The sequence below is a fragment of the Eptatretus burgeri genome, chromosome 3 (assembly GCF_056783735.1).
Source record: "Eptatretus burgeri isolate ZD-2024b chromosome 3, Ebu_testis_v1, whole genome shotgun sequence".
NCBI classification, from domain to species: domain Eukaryota; kingdom Metazoa; phylum Chordata; class Myxini; order Myxiniformes; family Myxinidae; genus Eptatretus; species Eptatretus burgeri.
This window is the reverse complement of record NC_140963.1, coordinates 60,512,933-60,533,352: the sequence shown is the minus strand read 5'-3', so window position 1 is coordinate 60,533,352 and position 20,420 is coordinate 60,512,933. Positions and strand designations below refer to the sequence as shown.

Here is a 20,420-nt window from a genome sequence, read left to right as displayed (position 1 = left end):
TCATGTAGTTATCTTCATTTTCGCGTATATATGAAGGAGTGATCGACACCTATGGTATTTGACACCGCAATTGGTAATTTTCGCTCTTGCCGATTCCAACGTGCCCACAGATGAGCGAGAAACGATGGCAAAACTGTTGCATCAGACACCTAGACTACCTCATGATCAACTCAGCTCAGGAAAGCCAAAATTTCCAGCCGTGGATGAGAATGAGAGTAGTGACCTGTGTCTCAGCTGTTTCAGAGATGACGACTCGTGGCGGTTATTCAATCTTCTTGAACTATATGATGTACTAGATGTAGAATGGATGTGTGAGCCTGCAAGCACATGGCCAGAAAGTGATGGTTACCAAAAATTCGCAAACTATGTGCACAATGTTCACGTAGTTAATGACCTGGCAGAGCGTGGAATTAAGTTGATTTCGGATTTTATAGACAAAATGAGGGATGAACAGCAAAGGCAAGCTTTGCTTCAAGTGGTTGAGTGGCACAGGCAGAATTATTCTGGATACATGAAATCCACTCTTCAGAAAATGTAGATAACTATATGAAGCGAAGTGTGAACATTGATGTTTTTGAACTATGGAAAAAGCGCAAAAAAAAAGCGTTTGACTAGCGCAAAAAAAGTTGCAATATGAAACACCCTACTGTCATACTTTGCTTCCCACATTGGTTCGCATACTTTTGTCAACTCTCCTGGTTGATAAAACTTTTTGTACAAATTGGATTTGGCCAATTGGTGCTCCCATCAAAACCTTACTCAAATGCCAGGTGATTCTTCTTGCTCAAATGCCAGGTTCAGATCCTACATACTATGTTGATGTTTCCCTTGCCAGACGGGAGGGTATTGCATTTGGGTCTGTCTGTGTCTGCCTGTCAGCGGGAAGTTGGGGTGTGAAGAGAATGACAGAGATCTGTAATCTGGTGGTGAAAGAAGGCCGCATTCCAGTGGATTGGGAACTGAGTACCCTCGTCCCTCTGTACAAGGGGAAAGGTGACCCTCTGGACTGTGGCTCCTATAGAGCAATAAAGTTATTGGAGCATGGAATGAAGGTATTGGAAAGGGTGTTGGAGAAGAGGATTAGGAAGAACCCAGGTCAAAAAACCAGTAAAGACCAGTAGCTTACTGGTCAACTGGTACCAGTTGAAAACCAGTAGCCAACTGGTACCAGTAAAGCCAGTTGGTTTCTTACTGGTTTTAATATGGAAATTGGAATAGAGTGATATATTACCAGTTGAAATACAATTGTATTTAACTAACTGGTATCAACTGGGACCAGTACATTGTAACTGGTATCAACTGGGAGACCAGTACATTGCAACTGGTATCAACTGGGACCAGTACATTGCAACTGGTATCAACTGGAACCAGTAAGACTTTAACTGGTACAAATATGAGCTACTGGTTTTTTCAACTGGGAAATTGGAATTCTGACTGAATTTAACTGGTACCAGTTGAAACCAATAGAGACCAGTTAAAGACCAATTAGAACCAATAGAGACCAGTTGAAAATGTGTACTGGTTTTAACTGGTTTTTCGACCTGGGAAGGTTAAGATTGACGAAATGCAGTTTGGATTTATGCCAGGAAGAGGAACGACAGATGCAATTTTTATTGTAAGGCAGTTGCAGGAGAAGTACATGGAGAAGAGGAAGAAGTTGTTTTTGGGGTTTGTTGATCTGGAGAAAGGATTTGATAGGGTTCCACGTGAAGTTATGACATGGGCATTGAGGAAGTTAGGAGTGGAGGAATGGTTGATCAGAGTAGTGATGGCCATGTACGAGAGAGCACGCACAGCTGTAAGGACGAAGGATGGGAACAGTGGTGAGTTTGAGGTGAGGGTAGGAGTGCACCAGGGGTCGGTACTAAGTCCACTTCTATTTGTAGTTGTGATGGAGGTGCTGGCTCGGAGGGTAAAGGAGGGTTTACCGTGAGAGCTGCTGTATGCAGATGATCTGGTGTTGATTGCAGAGAGTATGGATGGACTGAAGGAGAAGATGAACAAGTGGAAGGAATGTATGGAGGCAAAAGGTTTGAAGGTGAATATCGGAAAGACGAAGGTGATGGCAAGTGGTAAAGCATGTGGTGAGGTGGAAAGGACTGGGAAGTGGCCGTGTGCTGTGTGCAGGAAGGGTGTCGGAGTGAACTCCATTCAGTGTACAATGTGTGCTGAATGGGTTCATCGAAAATGTAGTGGGGTGAGAGGGTCATTAACCAGTGAGGCAGCTACATTCAAGTGTAAGGTGTGCATCGAGGGAGCAGCAGATGAAGGAATTGTTGAGTTGGATCTTGGAGATGGTGTGAAGTTGGAAGGGGTGAAAACATTTTGCTATCTCGGAGACATGCTGAATGGAGAAGGTGGATCAGACTCTTCGACGGTTGCTAGAGTGAGATGTGCATGGAAGAAGTTTCGGGAACTGAGTGGCGTGCTGGGAAGAGGGGAGTGTCGTTGAAGCTGAAGGGAAAGATGTATGCTACATGTGTGAGGAGTACGATGATTCATGGTAGTGAGACATGGGTACTGAACATGGAGCAGCAACAAAGGCTGGAAAGGGTGGAAATGTGAATGGTTCGTTGGATGTGTGGAGTATCGTTGAGAGAGAGGAAGACAAATGATGACTTGCGGAAGATGATGGGAATAGAGTCTGTGATGGAGGTTGTGAAGAGAAACAGGTTGAGATGGTTGGGTCATGTGTTGAGGAAGGATGAAAGTGACTGGGTGAGAGGAGTGTTGGAAATGAGTGCAGTAGGAAGTGGAGGACGGGGAAGACCGAGAAAAACTTGGCTAAATGTGGTGGAAGAGGAAATGTGGGCAAGGGGATTAAGAAGGGGAGATGCAGAAAATAGGGTAAAGTGGAGAAGATCGTCATGGGGCCCGCAAGGCTAACCCCCGCTTTACCGGGGAAATGGCCTTTAAAAGCTTCTTCTTCTTCTTCTTCTTCTTCTTCTTCTTCTTCTTCTTCTTCTTCTTCTTCTTCTTCTTCTTCTTCTTCTTCTTCTTCTTCTTCTTCTTCTTCTTCTTCTTCTTCTTCTTCTTCGTCGTCGTCGTCGTCGTCGTCGTCGTCGTCGTCGTCGTCGTCGTCGTCGTCTGTCTGTCTGTCTGTCTGTCTGTCTGTCTGTCTGTCTGTCTGTCTGTCTGTCTGCACTGAACGTGTGTACGGTTTTTCTCTGCAACCGCTTGTTTGATTGAGACAAAATTTTCAACATCGGAGTGACTATACATGTAGAATGTTTTAATGATAATTATGATGTCATAGCTCATGAATTATTGTAAGATGTGGCAGCCATGTTGGAAAAAATGAAAAACTTTGGACTTCTGTATCTCTGAAACCACATCAAAGAGAAAATTGAAACTTGGCACATGGCAAGTACTTCTCATGGTGAATAAGTGTGATTTTTGTATGATGTCACATGTGCCTTCATTATGACGTGATAACTGTATACGTAGAACGCTACATCTGATCAGTATGAAAATTTTTGAGGGTCATCAAGGGATAAGTTGGTCAACAGAAAAAAATTGATGCTGTCATGGGTCACGTGGTTCAGCAGCCATATTAAAAAAAAAAAAAACTTTCAAAAATCTTCTCTGAAACGGCGAAACAGTTTGAGGCAAACTTTTAAAGCAATAACCGCCTATCTACGGGGAACAAAACGTTCCCACGTATGACGTCATAAGTCATGGGGTTTGGCAGCCATATTGGATTTACCCGAAAAACTTTAAAAATATTCTTCTCCAGAATTGCTGGACAGATCGGGGGGAAACTTCACATGCATGTTCCCCAATTATTGAGAATACCAGGGGTGTTCATGAATAATTCATAGGTCACATGGTCTGGAAGCGAGAGAGAGAGAGAGAGAGAGAGAGAGAGAGAGAGAGAGAGAGAGAGAGAGAGAGAGAGAGAGAGAGAGAGAGAGAGAGAGAGAGAGAGAGAGAGAGAGAGAGAGAGAGAGAGATATATATATATATATATATATATATATATATATATATATATATATATATATATATATATATATATATATATAGAGATATATTTAAATATTTTTTTCTCGAAAACCACTTTGTCAATCGACATGAATCTTCATAGTTATGATGTAGTATAACAATGAAGATAGGGAATATATATTTTAAATTATATATTTCCGTCTGATATTGAGATGCAACTGGTAAGAGTTTGAGTTTGGAATTTGTTCAGGGTGCTGGTGATAATGTACCTACTCTTAATTGAATGACACTTTGGGGTCGGTGAAGTCCATAGGTCGTCAATATTAGCAAACGTGTCCCCAGCTGAATGTTACTCTTTGTGATGCAACACCCTGCCTAATTAGGCACCAATCCGACAGGTTATAGTTTAGTTTGGAATGAAACCCAGACCAGACTGCTCAAAGGTAATTACGCTACCACGACACTATCCTATTGTACTCATGTAAAAGTACATTGACATCTCATATCCACAGCCTGCACGAGGTATGCAGGGTGGTCCATATATACTGCATGGTTATCCATGTGTATGGTTTTCCTCATATTGAAATTTTATTAATTGGTTTGTTTATATTTTTTTCCTTCCCTCACCTTTTGCAGACCCTTTTATTGAAGACCTAACTCAGGCTGAGGCTTACACTAGTTATTATGGCCGTTGTCAAATGGACAGCCTGCAAACCTGTTTCCAAGCCACATCGACCCCTCTCCCCACGCACGTGCCTTTGCCGTCCATTATCCCACGTATGGGAAGTCGGTGTCGAGCAGACAGAGCCACTAGTGGTCACTCTGGAGCGGGATCTACCGGGTGGCGAACAGGACGGACAGCTGAAGACCTGTGTTTAGTGTGTGGAGACAAGGCATCGGGCTATCACTACAACGCACTTACCTGCGAGGGCTGCAAGGGTACCGCTGTTATTTCATGTACAGTGCTGTTGTATATGTTGCTGCAGATTAGATTTTTTAGCCCCCGTTGGACTTAGTCCAAAACGGGGGGGGGGGGCTTATGAATTTGGTCTCGATTTTCATGTGCATGCGTGCGTGTGTCCGTCCACAACCATATCTTAGACATGTATGGACCGATTTTATACGTACTTGGCAAAAAGACAACACATGATGGTATACATAAGCACGTCATTTTTTTTCAACTTCAGATCCAAGATGGCCACCTGGTGGCCATTTTAGTTGCAACCCCCCCCCCCCCCCCCGGTGTCGAACACGTCATCATCCATTTCTCGGACACGCATTTACCGATGTTGTTCAAACTTGGCACACACACATATTAAATGATGGCTTACATAAGCACGTTGTTTTTTTTATTTTCGACACCAGATCCAAGATGGCCGACTGGTGGCCATTTTGTTATTTAAATGTGTCCCCAACCATTTCTCAGACATGCATGGTCCAATTTTGTTCAAACTTGGCAAAAGCACAAACACATGATGTTATACATGTGCAACTCACTTTATTTTGCGATCTGTTCAAAGATGGCTGACTGGTAGACTGGTCGCCATGTTAGTTGTATATAAATATGGGCAATCCCTTTAACTCCACACAGCAAATTACTAAAATGATGGGGGTGATGACATTTTATGTCTTTTTTTTTTAACTTGTTAAATCTGGAATGACATGTTTGAATCTAACAGCAACATGAAACAACCAAAAATCAGATGCCCAAAAGTATTAAACAATTGTGGGCAATAGGAATTTTTTTCACTGGATGGAATGCACAAAACATTGAGTGAAAATAATGTAATCCACATCAGACGTGATCAATACAAATCGCAACGAAAGATTGACTTTGTTTCTGCCACGAATCTCCATCGATAAATGGTATAACAACTGTAAATGACCAGAACTTAGTCATTCAATCATTGAACTTTCTGCTGGCAAAGAAGCAAATTCCATTTGCAGACTGACCTTGATTTTATTGAGGGCTGATAGGATAGCTCTCAGGTAGCACACTCACCTTTGACGTGTCTAGTCTGGGATGAATTTCCAACCTGACTGTAGCCATCAATTTAATGACTGATTTGAGTCATCTGCTGATCATGTGAGAGGAAAAATAATTCATGGTGTCACCATCATCATGTGCCATGTCTCACTTGTTTGGGGTTGGTGGCTCATTGAGCATGGAGGATTGACACAACTTTTCACAAATCAGCTGGACAGACCTGACATTAGAATGAATCTGTTTAGATCAAGAATATGGAACTTGGCTATGATGCGAGCTACAACTTCCTGCTCTGCGGTACACACAGTGGGATGTTAAACGTCGCCAAGCAACCAATGCTGGCAAATGGTTTCCCAGTTTAACACTCCATCGAACAGATGACACACTCATTGATTAAACATCCTGCCTGAAAAGCACCAGTCGGACAGTTTCGAGTCGAGTTGACAATCAAACCCAGAATAGACAGCTCAAAAGTGAGTACGCTACCTCTGAGATATCCTGCAGTTCTTAGCGAAACTCAAGGTTGGCCTATGAACATAAACTTTATGTTGGAGTTCTATGATGTATGTTTTGTGGTGTATTGTGGTAATGAGCGAAGTCATGTGCTGGTAGTTATCATGTCTCTTGGTAGTGTGTTGTTGTAGTGATGCTGGGTTTTCAACCCTGATGTGTTCCAAATCCCCCAAGATAAACAGTAGACTAACTTTATTTTAGACACTATGCTAGGGTCCTTCCTGCCCTCTTCCTTCTGGCCCAGGTGTGTGTGATCAGTCAGGGTTATGGTTCTCATCATTTTTTTTTCTCATTGGTGTTTGTGGTGCAGCTTTGCTGTCTCTGTTGCATCGGTACATGGATGCATTGTCTCCTTTCTGTCAAAGTTCCCTCTCACCTTAATATCTTCCTTTCAAGGTTCCACCTCTCCTTCAGCTGCACCTCTTTTTTTTAGACTTCTACCACCCCTTCTTCTCGTACTTTTTGTTAAAGCTTGCACAGCCTCCCTCTGCCTTTCCTTTTTCAGGGTCTTTCTCTCTCTGCTCAACACCCACTTGAACAGCCTCTCCCACCTTTCTTGGACAGAGTGAGTGGTCCAGCACTCTTCCAGCTGCCTGATCCTGCTCTGACCCTGCAGTAATAATCTGCATATGAAGCCTCACCCTGAGGTTGCATTTGGCCAAGCATTTTTCCTTTCACTATCTCATGTCCTGTTCCCCCTTATCCTCACAATTGCCTTCACTCTTGCTTTCTACCATCTCTCCATATCCTTCTCTAATATTTTGTATTCTCGAATATTTTTCTGCTTCCCATCCCACTCCGTCTCTGTCCTACCTTGTGCCTTCACCCATCACTCCCACTCCTCCCTTCAATCTCGTTGTACTCCAACCATATCTATCTGATGATCGAACAGTGAGATCTCCGATCCAACCACCACGACCTTACCTACCAGTTCACTTCATCATCTCCAAACATTGTATACCTTCACAAAAGCCTTTCTCTCAAGTGATGCAGCAGACTCCATCATTTATTTTCATCAATATACTCTCTACTGTCTCTGAACCTGTGGTAGCTCTTTGGACTTGGACCTCTGGTGGAGGTCTGGTTTTTGTAGCTTCTTGGACTAACAATCTGTGACGACCTTTTCTGCTGGGTTAAACAATCCAATATCCAAGCTGGCCTCCACAACAGGGAGGCATCGTGGAATCGTCCACAGAGTTTAGTTATGTGTTGGCTTCTTTTAGCTCTGAACATGAGTGTGCAAAGACTTCATCTGCAGTGCCATCGAGTATGGATGTTCTCTGTGTGCTCGTTCTGTCAGACCTCAACTTGTGCCCCTGAAAATGATGGAATCTAAATTGGAGAATCTAACTGCCGGGAAGCTATCCCCCCTTTTTCCATTATAACAATGCCCCACTATTCGTGGATTCGCTATTCGCGGATTTGCTATTTGCAGCATTTTCCAGGAATGTATCCCCCGTGAATAGCTGGGGCCCCACAGTATTACAGGCATATTGAGTGCTAATAATATTTCACTAAAATCTTTGGATATGGTTGTAAGAGTTAGCATTGATTAACTTTTAGAAGAGAAGTTGATTGATTATGACAAACTCAGGCCTCACAGAAAGTTTCTCTACCTCGCAGGGTTTTTCCGCAGGAGCATCACCAAGCGGGCCGTGTACACTTGCAAGAGTGTGGGGGCATGTGAAATGGACATGTACATGAGGAGGAAATGTCAACACTGCCGTCTGAGGAAGTGTCACCAAGTCGGCATGTTGCCTGAGTGTACGTACACGTATCCCACTATGATAGTCCAGTTCATTTACTCATTTACTGCTCACCTCTAAGTTTTATGTTTATCTGCAATCTTTCTTCTGGGATGGTTCTACCACCTTTTTGCAACTTCTTTTGAAATGGTAATGTTTGAATGTAACTTTCCTCAAGAAACCCTTTTTGCTTCTGAGTTGGCCTGACTGGCATTCCTCTCTGAGCCTATTGCTCATGATTCTGGAATCCCAGGTTCAAGTCTCATGTACAGTATTCTTCGTCTTCTTCTTTTGTATGCAGCACAAGGCTGCGGGATAGCATCATTAGCTGAAGGTGCGTCTGTGATACTGATGCAACACCTCCTGTTGGTTTGGGCAGGAATTTGGAATTTGTTCATGGTGCAGGTGATGGCTCTTGTAATCTTTGCACAGGACACTGTAGGACTTTAATGTCCACCAACTAATGCCAGCAGATGGGACACCCAGTTTAATGTTCATCCAGGGAACGGCACGGCACACACATTGATGAATAACCCTTCCTGTGAAACACCAGGATGACAGTTTACAGTTTGGTCGGGATTGAAACCCAGGCGAGACAGCTTAGAGCCAAGTGTACATACCTCTCAGCCATCCTGGCAGCCCTTATTTACAGTGGCTTTGGCCTTGTAAATCATGTAAAAAGTTGAGCGATGTGTCCTCATTCTTATGTGATGTATGTGTCTGATGCACCTCCATGGTTGCTTGGTCTCGACGGTGAAAAAATATCTTTCAGGTCATATGTAAAATTTAAGGGATCTTCTTTTTCGTTCCTATGGAGCACAAGGCAGAGGGAGCAGCTGAGCTGCTGATGCAATGATTTAAGGGATAAAGTAAAATTGATAAAACATAAAATGTTGCATGGTCATGGAAATCATGGGCCCTTTGAACTCTTTGACTCAGTTTCTTTGTAAAATTTGTCAATTCAACTCAAGAAAAGAAAAAAAACACACACACACACACACACACACACACACACACACACACACACACACACACACACACACACACACACACACACACACACACACACACACACACACACACACACACACACACACACACACACACACACACACACACACACACCTTAAAAGAAGGCCATGCTCTGGGTGATGCCTTTCTGCCACGAAGTGACAAACTGATCTTGTTCGTAAGCTTATCTTCAGGGATGCTTGTGAAGAGGAGAAGGAGAACCAGTTGCATTCTTCTTCCTCTTCGACCGGTTCATCTGCCTCCTCCAAATAAGAGCTTATTCGGAATTCAGTTGTCTTCCATTCCAGCAAGATGACCTTGCCAATGGAGATTTCTGGTTGCAAGAATATACTCCACTGTCTCCTCCATCCCAAACTGTCTCCCCACTTCTGCACTGCTCATGTGCCCAATCCACTGTTGAGCCTTTGTGGCACCTGTCATGGAAGGCCTCAATTTTCCTGGAGATGTATCTCTTGTTGATCCACGTCTCAACCCCATACAACAGCACATTTAGCACTACAGCACAGCAAACTAATCTTTTCATCTTCAAGGAAAGGTCATTGCATGGGTTTTGAATGCATGTCTGTGCAGAGCTCCAATTATTTTTGAGCACAAGCAATCCTGTCTTCTACAGCCTTTGTGATACCTCCGTGTGATTCAATAATTGCCTCCAAAGTGTCTTAAGTCAGTCACTGCCTTGAGTGCTTCCCCTCTGATGTACATTGGCTGTACATCCTCCTCATCCTCACATTTCACCCCCCACTTCCAGTATCTCCGTTTTTTGTAAACTCATCATTAACCCCCCTGGTGTTGGCTTAATGGCTAGAGTGGTGGGCTTGGGATCCAGAGGGTCCTGAGTTCGAATCCTGCTTGGCTGTTGAATTAATACCAGGTGGGCTTGACTCAGCCTGTCATCCTTCCGAGGTCAGAAAAATGAGTACCAGCTTGCTGGTGTCCTGTGTCGAAGTGGCGACCCGTCCAGGATTGTGCCCAATAGCCAAGGAGACTGCTTAGGCAGCACCAACGCTCTGTACAGACTATGGTCCCAATGGATGGATGGATGGATCATTAACCCTCATCCTGATGTTATCTCATCAAGTATATGCGCTGCTTTCTCCATACATGCGTATAAAGATTACCACCCATTGCGACTGCATCATTAGCATTCAGTCACTGTCAATATTGTGGGTCTTCTAATCCTTTCATCCACTGTTCCAGCACTGCATAAATATGCAGCACATTTGTCCCAAAGTGTAGGCATCATTTCCTCCAGCTCTCACTTCTCAGTTACCAGATTGAAATAAAGGTTAATAAGTCTTGGGGCGATAATACGTCCCCAACACAAACCATTCTTGACTTGAAATCCTTCTGATACATATTTGTTAATCGTGACGTCTACCTTCTGTGACACTGCCAGGAACTCGCTGCTCTTTGCACACAGTACTGAGAAAGTCCAATCTGTAATCCATAATATCTCCTCTGCAGCACTTCACCATCTTTGGCAGGATTCCATTTTTGCCACCGCTTTGTGCCTTTTCCACTTTTCCATGCTGTCAGGTCAGGTCAGATTAGGTCTGTGACTTGCTACAGGGACGATGTAAACCTGTACTAACCTGTTCCATGATCAGGTTGTCGGCGACTAAACCGTCTCCCCCACCAAGTTTCTTGGTGAGGAGGGTTTATGATGTGGACACCAGGCAGGATGAAAAACAAAACCTGTCAAAGGTTGGAGGAGCTCCTTGTGAGCCAACGGCCATCCATATCTAGTACCCAACTGTGTATGCAGACGTCGTCCTGCAGTTGGGTTACTACTTATTCGGAGGTTGATGGCAGGATTTGCACTCCAGCCACCGTAAAACCCTCCATTCTGAAAAACATACGAAAAGCATTTTTAAAAATTTGAAAACCCACTCTGTGGGAGTACCTCCTGTGCAGCTGCCCTTCGTAGGGCTGCTCTCCGGATGACGGGATTGGGGCAAAGCATTCAGGACTATCAATATTTGAAGATAGGAGGGAAACCACTGGGTAACCTTCCAGGATTGTGGGATTGTGTGTTAGGGTGGTGCTGAGGTATCAGTCTCCTTGGAATAACTTGAGGCGGTCCCTTCAGGTGGGTGCCTCGAATGTCCTATCCCAAAGAGAGGATGATCACCTGTCTCTGTTATCACCTGAGCTCAAGCGTTTGGACATCGGTATTGCAGCTCTCTCTGAGGTTCAGAGACCGGATTGCGGCGAGATCATGGTGGGTGGTTGCACCTACTATTGATCTGGTTACTGATGGTTACTATGCCCAAGGAGTTGCTGTAGCTGTGTCCAATAAGCTGACTCCAATGATAATTGAGGTAACACCGGTCAACAAGAGTTTTATGAGACTAAGGATTCATCACTCCTTGGGTGTCATTTTTCTGGTCTCTGTATATGCTCCGACTGAGGCGAGTGATCTCACCGTGAAGGACACATTCTACGCCACGCTCGAGTCTGGGGATGATCAGTGCCTCAGGCGAGATACTCTTCTTGTCTTGGGGGATTTCAATGCATCGACTGGAACTGATAGGGATGGTTATGAGACATGTGTTGGTCCCCATTGGTCTGGAACTGTGAAGCAGAATAACACTAAGTTCCTTGACTTTGCAAGAAGTCATGCACTTAGGGTGGCTGGCTCATGGTTTCAGCGTCCACAGGCTCATTTCTGGACTTGGTATTCCAACGCTAGCGGTGTGGCAAAGGAGATTGACCATGTGCTCATTGATGGTCACTGGAGGATGGTCCAGAACTGCAGAGTCTACCGGAGTGCTCAATTCCTCAATACTGACCACAGGCTTGTTGAAGCAACTCTGAAGTTGCTGCCTAAATCCAGGAGAATGGTACCATCCCAGCCTAGGCTCGATGTTGGCAAGCTCAAGGATGAGAGGGCAGCTGAGGAGTTTGCAAACAGGCTGAGTGGAGATTTGGGGGGTCTGGGTGCTTTGGGGGATCCTGAAGAGTTGTGGAGTGCCTTCAAGACCACCGTCCTTGATGTCGCTGGAAGATGTCTTGAAACTCACTGAAGGGCAAAGAAGGATTTCGTTTCTCAAGGGACACTGGATACCATTGACCAGAGTTGCAGGGCCAGGCTGAATGGCAGAGGTGAGCTGTTCAGGGAGATGACACATAAAACTGTACATGCACTGAGGGTGAACAAGGAGACCTTTGTGCAAGGAATCTGTGAGAGGGTAAAGCATCAACTGTGGTGAGGTGATTCTCGTACTGCTTATAGGGGAATTCGTGCATTGCGTTCCTCCATGCCCGTCCCTCGGTGTACTGCAATTAGAGCGGAGGGTGATGGGCTCTTGACAGAGGAGTCCGAAGTGAAGGCCCGCTGGGCCGGTTACTTTAAGCAGTTGTACCAGGCTGATCCACCAGTTGTCAAATTGGATGTCAGGGGTGTTACAATTCCTATTGCTGACCCTTCAATCAACTGTGGTCCACCTTCGTTTGTGGAAACACAGGCTACTGCGAAACACAAGCTGTTTGTGGAAACACAGGCTACTGCGAAACACAGGCTGTTTGTGGAAACACAGGCTGTTGCGAAACACAGGCTGTTGAAATGGGGTAAAGCTCCTGGGATCTGTGGCATCCATGCTGAACTTATCAAGGCTGGTGGAAACGTTGTACTCATGTCGGACACATGCAGTTCTGTGCTCTGCCTGGAAAACAGGCATCATTCCAACTGACTGGAAGAGGGGCCTTGTTATCGCTCTCTGGAAAGGGAAGGGTGATCGCCAAGACGGCAACAACTACCTCGGGGTGACGCTGCTCTCAGTGCCGGGCAAGGCCTTTTCTCGGATAATTCTTGATTGGGTTCGCCACCATCTACTTGAGCACCAGCGTCCAGAGCAGTCAGGCTTTACACCAAAGAGGATAATGATTGACCATATCCTTGCTCTTTGTTTCCTCACCTAACGCAGACGAGAGCTTCGGCAGGGGCTGCTTGCAGCCTATGTTGATCTCTGAAAAGCGTTTGATTCAGTGAATCGGGATGTCTTCTGGAGGATTAATTATTGGTGTTCATGGGGTGCCACCAAAACTGATCAATCTGATGTCTGAACTATACCCTGGTACTGATAGTACTGTGAGATTTGGTGATACCATCCCTGACTCATTTCCAGTTGTTGCTGGTGTTCGTCAGGGGTGTGTTCTGGCCTCCACACTTTTCAGCACTTGTACGGCCTGGATTTTGGGGAGGATGTCAGAGAGATCAAGCTGCGGTGCATCATTTGGGAATGTCAAGATCTCTGACCTTGATTTCGCAGACGATGCAGTCATCTTTGCGGAGACTCTGGATGTCCTTTTGGTTGCCCTCAAGTTTCTGAATGAGGATTCTGAGCCACTGGGATTACGGGTTTTCTGGGTCAAAACTGAGATCTAGGCTTTCAATGACATCTTGGATGCTGCTATCTTGTCTGTACCTGTTTGTGGTGAGGATGTTGAGGTCACGGCGAGATTCACTTCCCTTGGCAGTGATATTCATGTCTCTGTGAGCCAGAGGTCAACAGACATCTGGGTCGGGCCTGGGGTGTCATGGATTCACTCGACCAATGGGTGTGGCACTGCCGGTACCTGTGCTGGAGGATGAAAGTATGAGTCTTCAGGTCCTTGGTGTTTCCAGTCTTGCTCTACGGATGTGAGCCTTGGACTCTGACCAGTGATCTGAGACGGAGACTTAATTCCTTTGCTACTCAGTCTCTTCGGAGGATCCTTGGCACTCGCTCGTCAGACTTTGTGTCCAACGAGCGGTTGCTGAGAGAAACTAAAATGAGATTTGTTACCTGCATCGCCCATGAGCATCAGCTGTGGCTGTATGGACATGTGGCTCGTTTTCCTGATGCTGATCCTGCTCACCAGATTCTCTCAGGAAGGGAGCTTTATGAGTGGAGGAGGCCAATGAGCCCACCATATTCCTCGTGGTTGTAGCATGTTGATCAGCATCTCAAGGAGATTGGGATGGGCCAGGCTAATGCCTGGGGGATGGCAAGACGGAGGCCCCTGGAGTACCGGCAGAAAGAGGACTCAGCGGCGCGCTGCTCCGGCGCATAATCCCATACCTGACCTGTGTTTTGTGCATTTTCAATCTGCTCAGTTCCACAAGTATTTCGACTTCTTTGGGTAACTCACTGATGTCATCTCTCACTTAGTATTGATGTACCATTTGAATCGCATCATCCATAACGGTGCTTTTTCACATTTAAAATGGCTTCAAAATATCTGCATGCACTGAAGTGCTTCTTCTGGGTTTGGGCATGGCTGGATCTCATGATTCCTGATTTGGCTTTGTCTCACTGTTGAAGACCAGCTCTTCCCTATTGGTTTCCCTTAAACAATGCCACCCTCCTCTTCTGGAAATGCCTTCGTTTGACTTCCATCCCTCTCTCTCTACTTTACATACCTTCTGTTGAAACCATACATTTTTGGCTTGCCTCACTTTTTGTGCCACTGCTGTTCTCTGTGCCACGTGTATCTCTGCCTGTCAGTGTGATAGTGAGTGTTCAACTACTTAACAAATAGACTGTTACATTTCATGATGAGCTTTTGCAAGGTTGTGATGCGGTCTTGAAACCAATCTGGTTGTTTCTGCCTTTCCCATCCGAAAATACTGTCACCTACTGTTATCACACCGTCTCGAAACTTTTTCCATTTCTTAACTCCATCCTCTTCGTCGTTCCATTCCTTTCCAACTGCTTCATGAGTGAAATTGACATATTCCTTCCATACATTCTCATGTTTTGTAGCATGTAGACCATTGACATCACAACACGGCCTCCTCTGCTTCTACTTAATCATCACATTATCAATACAGTGCTATTTCTTACTTCCTGGGTGTTGCATGCATGTATACTTGTGGATGTTCTCTCAAAACATGTGTTCATAACAGTGAACTTGTACAATGAACAGAATGATAAAAGTGCTTGCCCACTCTCATTCATCTTTCAAACACCATAATACCCTTGCAAATACCCCTGTGTCCCTAACCACCCCCCCCACCTCCCTCTCTCTCGCTCGCTCATTCTCTGCATCCACCCTTCTCAGTCATACCCAACTGCTTCTGGACTCTGTGTCCTTTTGCACCTGAGAAGGCCCTCAACTCTAATTCTGCAACTGAACTGGACGGCATCAGCTCACGTGTCCCAAAAATCTGCTCTGCTGCTCTTGCACTTGCTCTCTCTGACCTTTTCACCCTGTCATTTACCTTTGGTCATCTTCCATCGGCTTGGAAATCAGCCAACATCACAGCATGACATAAAAAGGTGCAAAAACGGATCCCATTAACTTCAGAACAATTAGCTTACTTCTAATCTTCATCAACGTAATGGAATCCTTCATCGCAGTTGACATAAAATCATTCCTTTTCCTCATCTCAGATCATTAATTAGGATTCAGACCAAGTCATTCTACCTTGAACATTCATTCATTCATTCATTCATTCATTCTCTCTCTCTCTCTCTCTCTCTCTCTCTCTCTCTCTCTCTCTCTCTCTCTCTCTCTCTCTCTCTCTCTCTCTCTCTCTCTCTCTCTCTCTCTCTCTCTCTCTCTCTCTCTCTCTCTCTCTCTCTCTCTCTCTCTCCCTCTCTCCCTCTCTCCCTCTCTCTCTCTCTCCCTCTCTCCCTCTCTCTCTCCGATGAATGGAGGCCCTCAACATCAGACATGAGGTCAGGACCGTCTCTCTGCACATATCTCTAGCTTTTGATAGTTTGGCATCCTGCCTTGCTCTCCAAATTGTCTGCCCCTGGAATCTAAGGCCAACTCCATTCTTGGATTACTGACTTCCTCCACTCTCGTAGCCAACCTGTGGCACTCAACAGAATCCTTTCTTTTCCTCTCCCTGTCAAGGCTGCAGTACCCCAGGTCACTCAAACTTGAACAGCAGTGTTCTAGGCCCCATCAGATTCCTAATCTTCATTAATGATCTCTCTGACTCTCTGGAAAATTCTCTTTATTTATTTGCTGATGACTCCACCCTCTGCTGTGACATTCCTCATCCGTCTGACAGGCAGCCTCTTCCCTCTCTTCAGACTGGTCAAACACTTGGAACATGTCTTTTAACCTTGAGAAATCTATCTCTCTCTCTCTCTCTCTCTCTCTCTCTCTCTCTCTCTCTCTCTCTCTCTCTCTCTCTCTCTCTCTCTCTCTCTCTGTCTCTGTCTCTGTCTCTGTCTCTGTCTCTGTCTCTGTCTCTGTCTCTGTCTCTGTCTCTGTCTCTGTCTCTCTCTGTCTCTCTCTGTCTCTCCCCCCTGTCTCTCCCCCTCTCTCTCACCCACTCTCTTTCCCCTCTCCCCCCTCTCTCCCACTCTCTCTCTCTCTCCCCCTCTCTCTCCCCCTCTCTTTCCTCCCCTCTCTCTCTCCCCTCCTCTCTCTCCCCATCCTCTCTCTCTCTCTCTCTCTCTCTCTCTCTCTCTCTCTCTCTCTCTCTCTCTTCAGGTTGGCTTCCCTGCCTCAGACCTTTCTCAGCTTCATGCCATGAAACCCAAGGCCTTCAACATTATTAGAATCTCCCACAATGAAGTGGTCTATGGGCTTATCACTTTGCTGTCACAAACAAGTCGGTGGTCTCTCTCTATTCTACCATCTCCTTTCTTGTCTTGCACCCTCTGCTCTTTCTATACTTGTCTCTCCCCCCTCTCTCCCCCTCTCTCTCTCCCCTTCTCCCTCTCTCTCCCCCTCTCTCTCTCCCCTTCTCCCTCTCTCTCCCCTCTCTCTCTTTCCCCCCCTCCTCTCTCTTCACCCCTCTCTCTCTCCCTCTCCCTCCCTACCCCCAAAAGGACCATACCGCAAATCTTCTGATCTTCTTTCTCAACAACCATGTCGAAGAAGTTTATTCACTCAAACTATTGGGTCTCACTCTCAGCCATGATTTCTCTTGGGCAAGCCACATTTCAAAGTTAGCCTCCAAAGGCAGACGCCAATTGGCCATCCTCCATCAGGCAAAGACCTTCCTTGACACACCTTGATTCTAATCCACCTACAAGGCTTTCATCCACAGCTTGATGAAGTACTGCTATCCCCTCTAGACTGGCACCCCTGTCTCACACCTTGCTCAGCTTGAATCGATGGAAATCATCAAGGCCTTCAAGATCATTGGAATCTTTCATGATGAAGCTGAGTCTCTGGGCCTATCGCTTCACTATTGCCAACAGGTCGGTGGTCTACTGTGTCTTCTTCCACCAACTTTCTGGTCTTGCACCCTCTGCCCTCTACATACTTTGCCCGCCCCCCTCCCCCCGCCCCCCCCCCGGTATCGGCAGGCCACACGCGGTCCACCAGCAACCGCCACTTCGTGAAACTGCCAAAATCCAGAACCACTGGTCACTTCCACTTATTTGTTCCCCTTTTTTTCCTGCCTGGAGAACCAACTTCCAGACTCTTCAATCTCATTCTTCCTTCCAGGTGTTCAAGACAGTAGTTCACCACCATCTGAAATCATCCCCCATCCAAAGCCATATTTTCTGCAATTATTAAACTACCCCTCACCCCTTCCAAAATGTTGATTCTGTATCCATCGTGTCCACTCCACCCCTTGCGTTCTCCACTACCCCTCATCGTTACCTGCATCCCTTGTTTGTCCATCTTTGTCTATTTTCTCCCTCCAGCCTACTGTTGGCATTCCCACTCCCCCACCCTTTCCTGCTGTTGCATTTGTTCTGTTATGTCCTGAACTATTCTGTGTTCTTGTTCTTCCATGAGCCTCAACCCTGTGCACAAAAGTATATCATCCCAAATTGGAGCATCTGCTTGTCTCTCACTACTTACTGCTCTTGCATTCAAATCTCCTACCAGCAAGTACGTTGTCTCTGTGAACACCATCAAGAGTTGCCTGTTGGTCATCATGTAACTTTTCCTTTTTCCCTGAGGTAGCTCAGTGTGTTGGTGCATACAAGCTTACTGCAGTTATAGAAATTGGAAGATAACAGCTTTGTCTGTTATCACCCAGTCAAGCAAGCTTCACTGAAGCCACAAGAGTCCAACACAACACCCTTTCCTTTATTTGTTCAACCGGTTGTATCGCCTATGGAATTGGAAATCCAGCATATGGAGTATGGTGTTCCCTTCCACATCAGGTGCTGTCTGTCCAAGCGACTTAGTCTCACTATTTCCTTTTATGTTTTGCCTAAAATTTTCTGAACCGTTAACATGGCCTTACGATCCACTGTAACCCCTCTTGAATAACTCTAACCCTCTCAGACAATATGGACAAACATCTAACCACTCATCCCAACTCTCTTCCTCATATGTGGAGATTTCAATTGTCACCTTGCCAATTGGCTGCGTGTTGGTACCTCTCTCACCAGCCATGGCATGTCAGTAAAGGACTTCTGTGACTCCATGGGGCTGACTCGATCTGTGAAATTTCCAACCCTGATTTCTCCCAATGACAAATCCTCCCTTCTGGACTTGATGATGACTAACTTTCGTGTAAATATATCCTGCTCTTTCTCTCCTCCAATTGGTTAATCTGATCATATGCTTGTGAAAGTCAACATCTCTCTGGCTATTCTCGGAGAGCTGCCTCAATGCAGGTGACTCTGGCAGTTCACTCAGGTAGATTGGCAGGGACTGCAAGCGGCCATATCTCTTCAGGACTGGTCTTCCATATTTACTGCCTCTGATGTTAACACAGCCAGGAATTGGTCCACAGAAACCTGCTCTCTGTCTCCCTCATGCACAGATTCATCCCATCTCGTCTTCAATTATCCTACCCTTCTTCCCACCCACGGCACAATGAATCCTGTGGTGAGGCAATTGCTGTGAAACAACGTTCCTTCTCTTCATGGAAGGCTAATCCAACCGGAGGCACTCTCACTGCATTCCAACCAGTCCACAAGTGTGTGTGTCTACTCTCAGGAGAGCCAGAAAACAGCTGCCCAACCTCAACAATGAACTTTCAAACCTATCGCCCTCCTCTAATACCTGGTGGCACCTTGTTAAGTCTGTCTCTGGTATATGCTCTCCTCCATCCGTCCCTCACTTCAAAAAGCACCACAGTCGACTCTGCTCGTGAAAAGGTTGAATGTCTCAATTTTGTATTTGCTTCCAAATATTGTGTCCCCAACACAGCAGTCTCAGTACCCATCCTTTTCAGCTGTACCCAACTGATCCTGCATTCTGCTTCTTTTGCACCTGAGAAGGTGGAGAAGGTTATTTCAACCTCGACTCTAACTGTGCCACTGGATCGGATGGCATCAGCTCACATGTCCTAAAGACCTGCTCTGCAGCTTTTGCGCATCCTCTCTCTGCCCTTTTCACCATGTCATTTGCCCAAGGTCATCTTCTATCTGCTTGGAAATCCGACAACACGACCACATTACATAAAAAATGTGCAAAAACTCATCCCTTGAACTACAGACCGATCAGCTTACTTACAATCATCCGCAAGATCATGTACTTCATCATCACAGTTGATAAGAAATCTTTCCTTTTCTCCAACGACCTCATCTCAGATCACCAATTTGGTTTCAGACCTGTCCCTCCACCTTGGACATGCTGCTTCTCCTCACCCACCAATGGATGTAAGCCCTCAATAACAGACAAAAGATCATGGCTGTCTCTCTGGACATATCTTATGCTTTTGATACAGTTGGCATCCTGCTTTGCTCTACATACTCTCTGCGAATCACATCCAAGGCCAACTCAACACATGGCTTTCTGAGTTCCTCGACTCTCACAGCCAACGTGTGGTACTCAACGGAATCCTTTCATCTCCTCTCTCTGTCAAGGCTGGAGTGCCCCAAGGCAGTGTTCTGGCCCCAGTTCTATTCCTGATCTTCATCAATAATCTCTCTGACTCTCTGGAAAATCCTCTATATGTATTTGCTGATGATTCCACCCTCTGCCATGACATCCCTCATCCTTCAGACAGGTAGGCTGCAGCCTCTTCCATCTCTGCAGATCTGGATAAAATCACAAGCTGGTCCAACACTTGGAACATGTCTATCAACCCTGACAAATCTCATACTCTCACTATGTCTCTCCAAAAGGACTGTCTGGAACCTCCCCCACCCCTGGAACCCACCTCCCCCATCCCCATCTACTTTCTCAACAATCCTCTTGAGGAAGTTCAGTCATTCAAACTCCTGGGTCTCTTTTTCTTGGGTAAACTACTTTTCAAAGTTGGCCTCCAAAGCCCACTGCCAACTGGGCATCCTCTGTCATTCCTTGGCACACACGAACTCCGGTCCACCTGCAAG

At 45.7% G+C, this 20,420-nt stretch overlaps 1 protein-coding gene across 4 annotated transcripts in view; it reads left to right on the top strand.

The window, feature by feature from the left end:
• The window catches only part of LOC147030014 (bile acid receptor-like), a 90,720-nt gene that overhangs the window by 52,961 nt on the left and 17,339 nt on the right, over positions 1–20,420 (top strand). For all 4 annotated transcript variants that reach the window (XM_085873653.1, XM_085873652.1, XM_085873651.1 and 1 more), the window contains exons 3-4: positions 4,582–4,884; positions 8,069–8,209. In XM_085873653.1, coding sequence (XP_085729779.1) covers positions 4,582–4,884; positions 8,069–8,209 — 444 coding nt within the window. The remainder of the gene's footprint in view (positions 1–4,581; positions 4,885–8,068; positions 8,210–20,420) is intronic.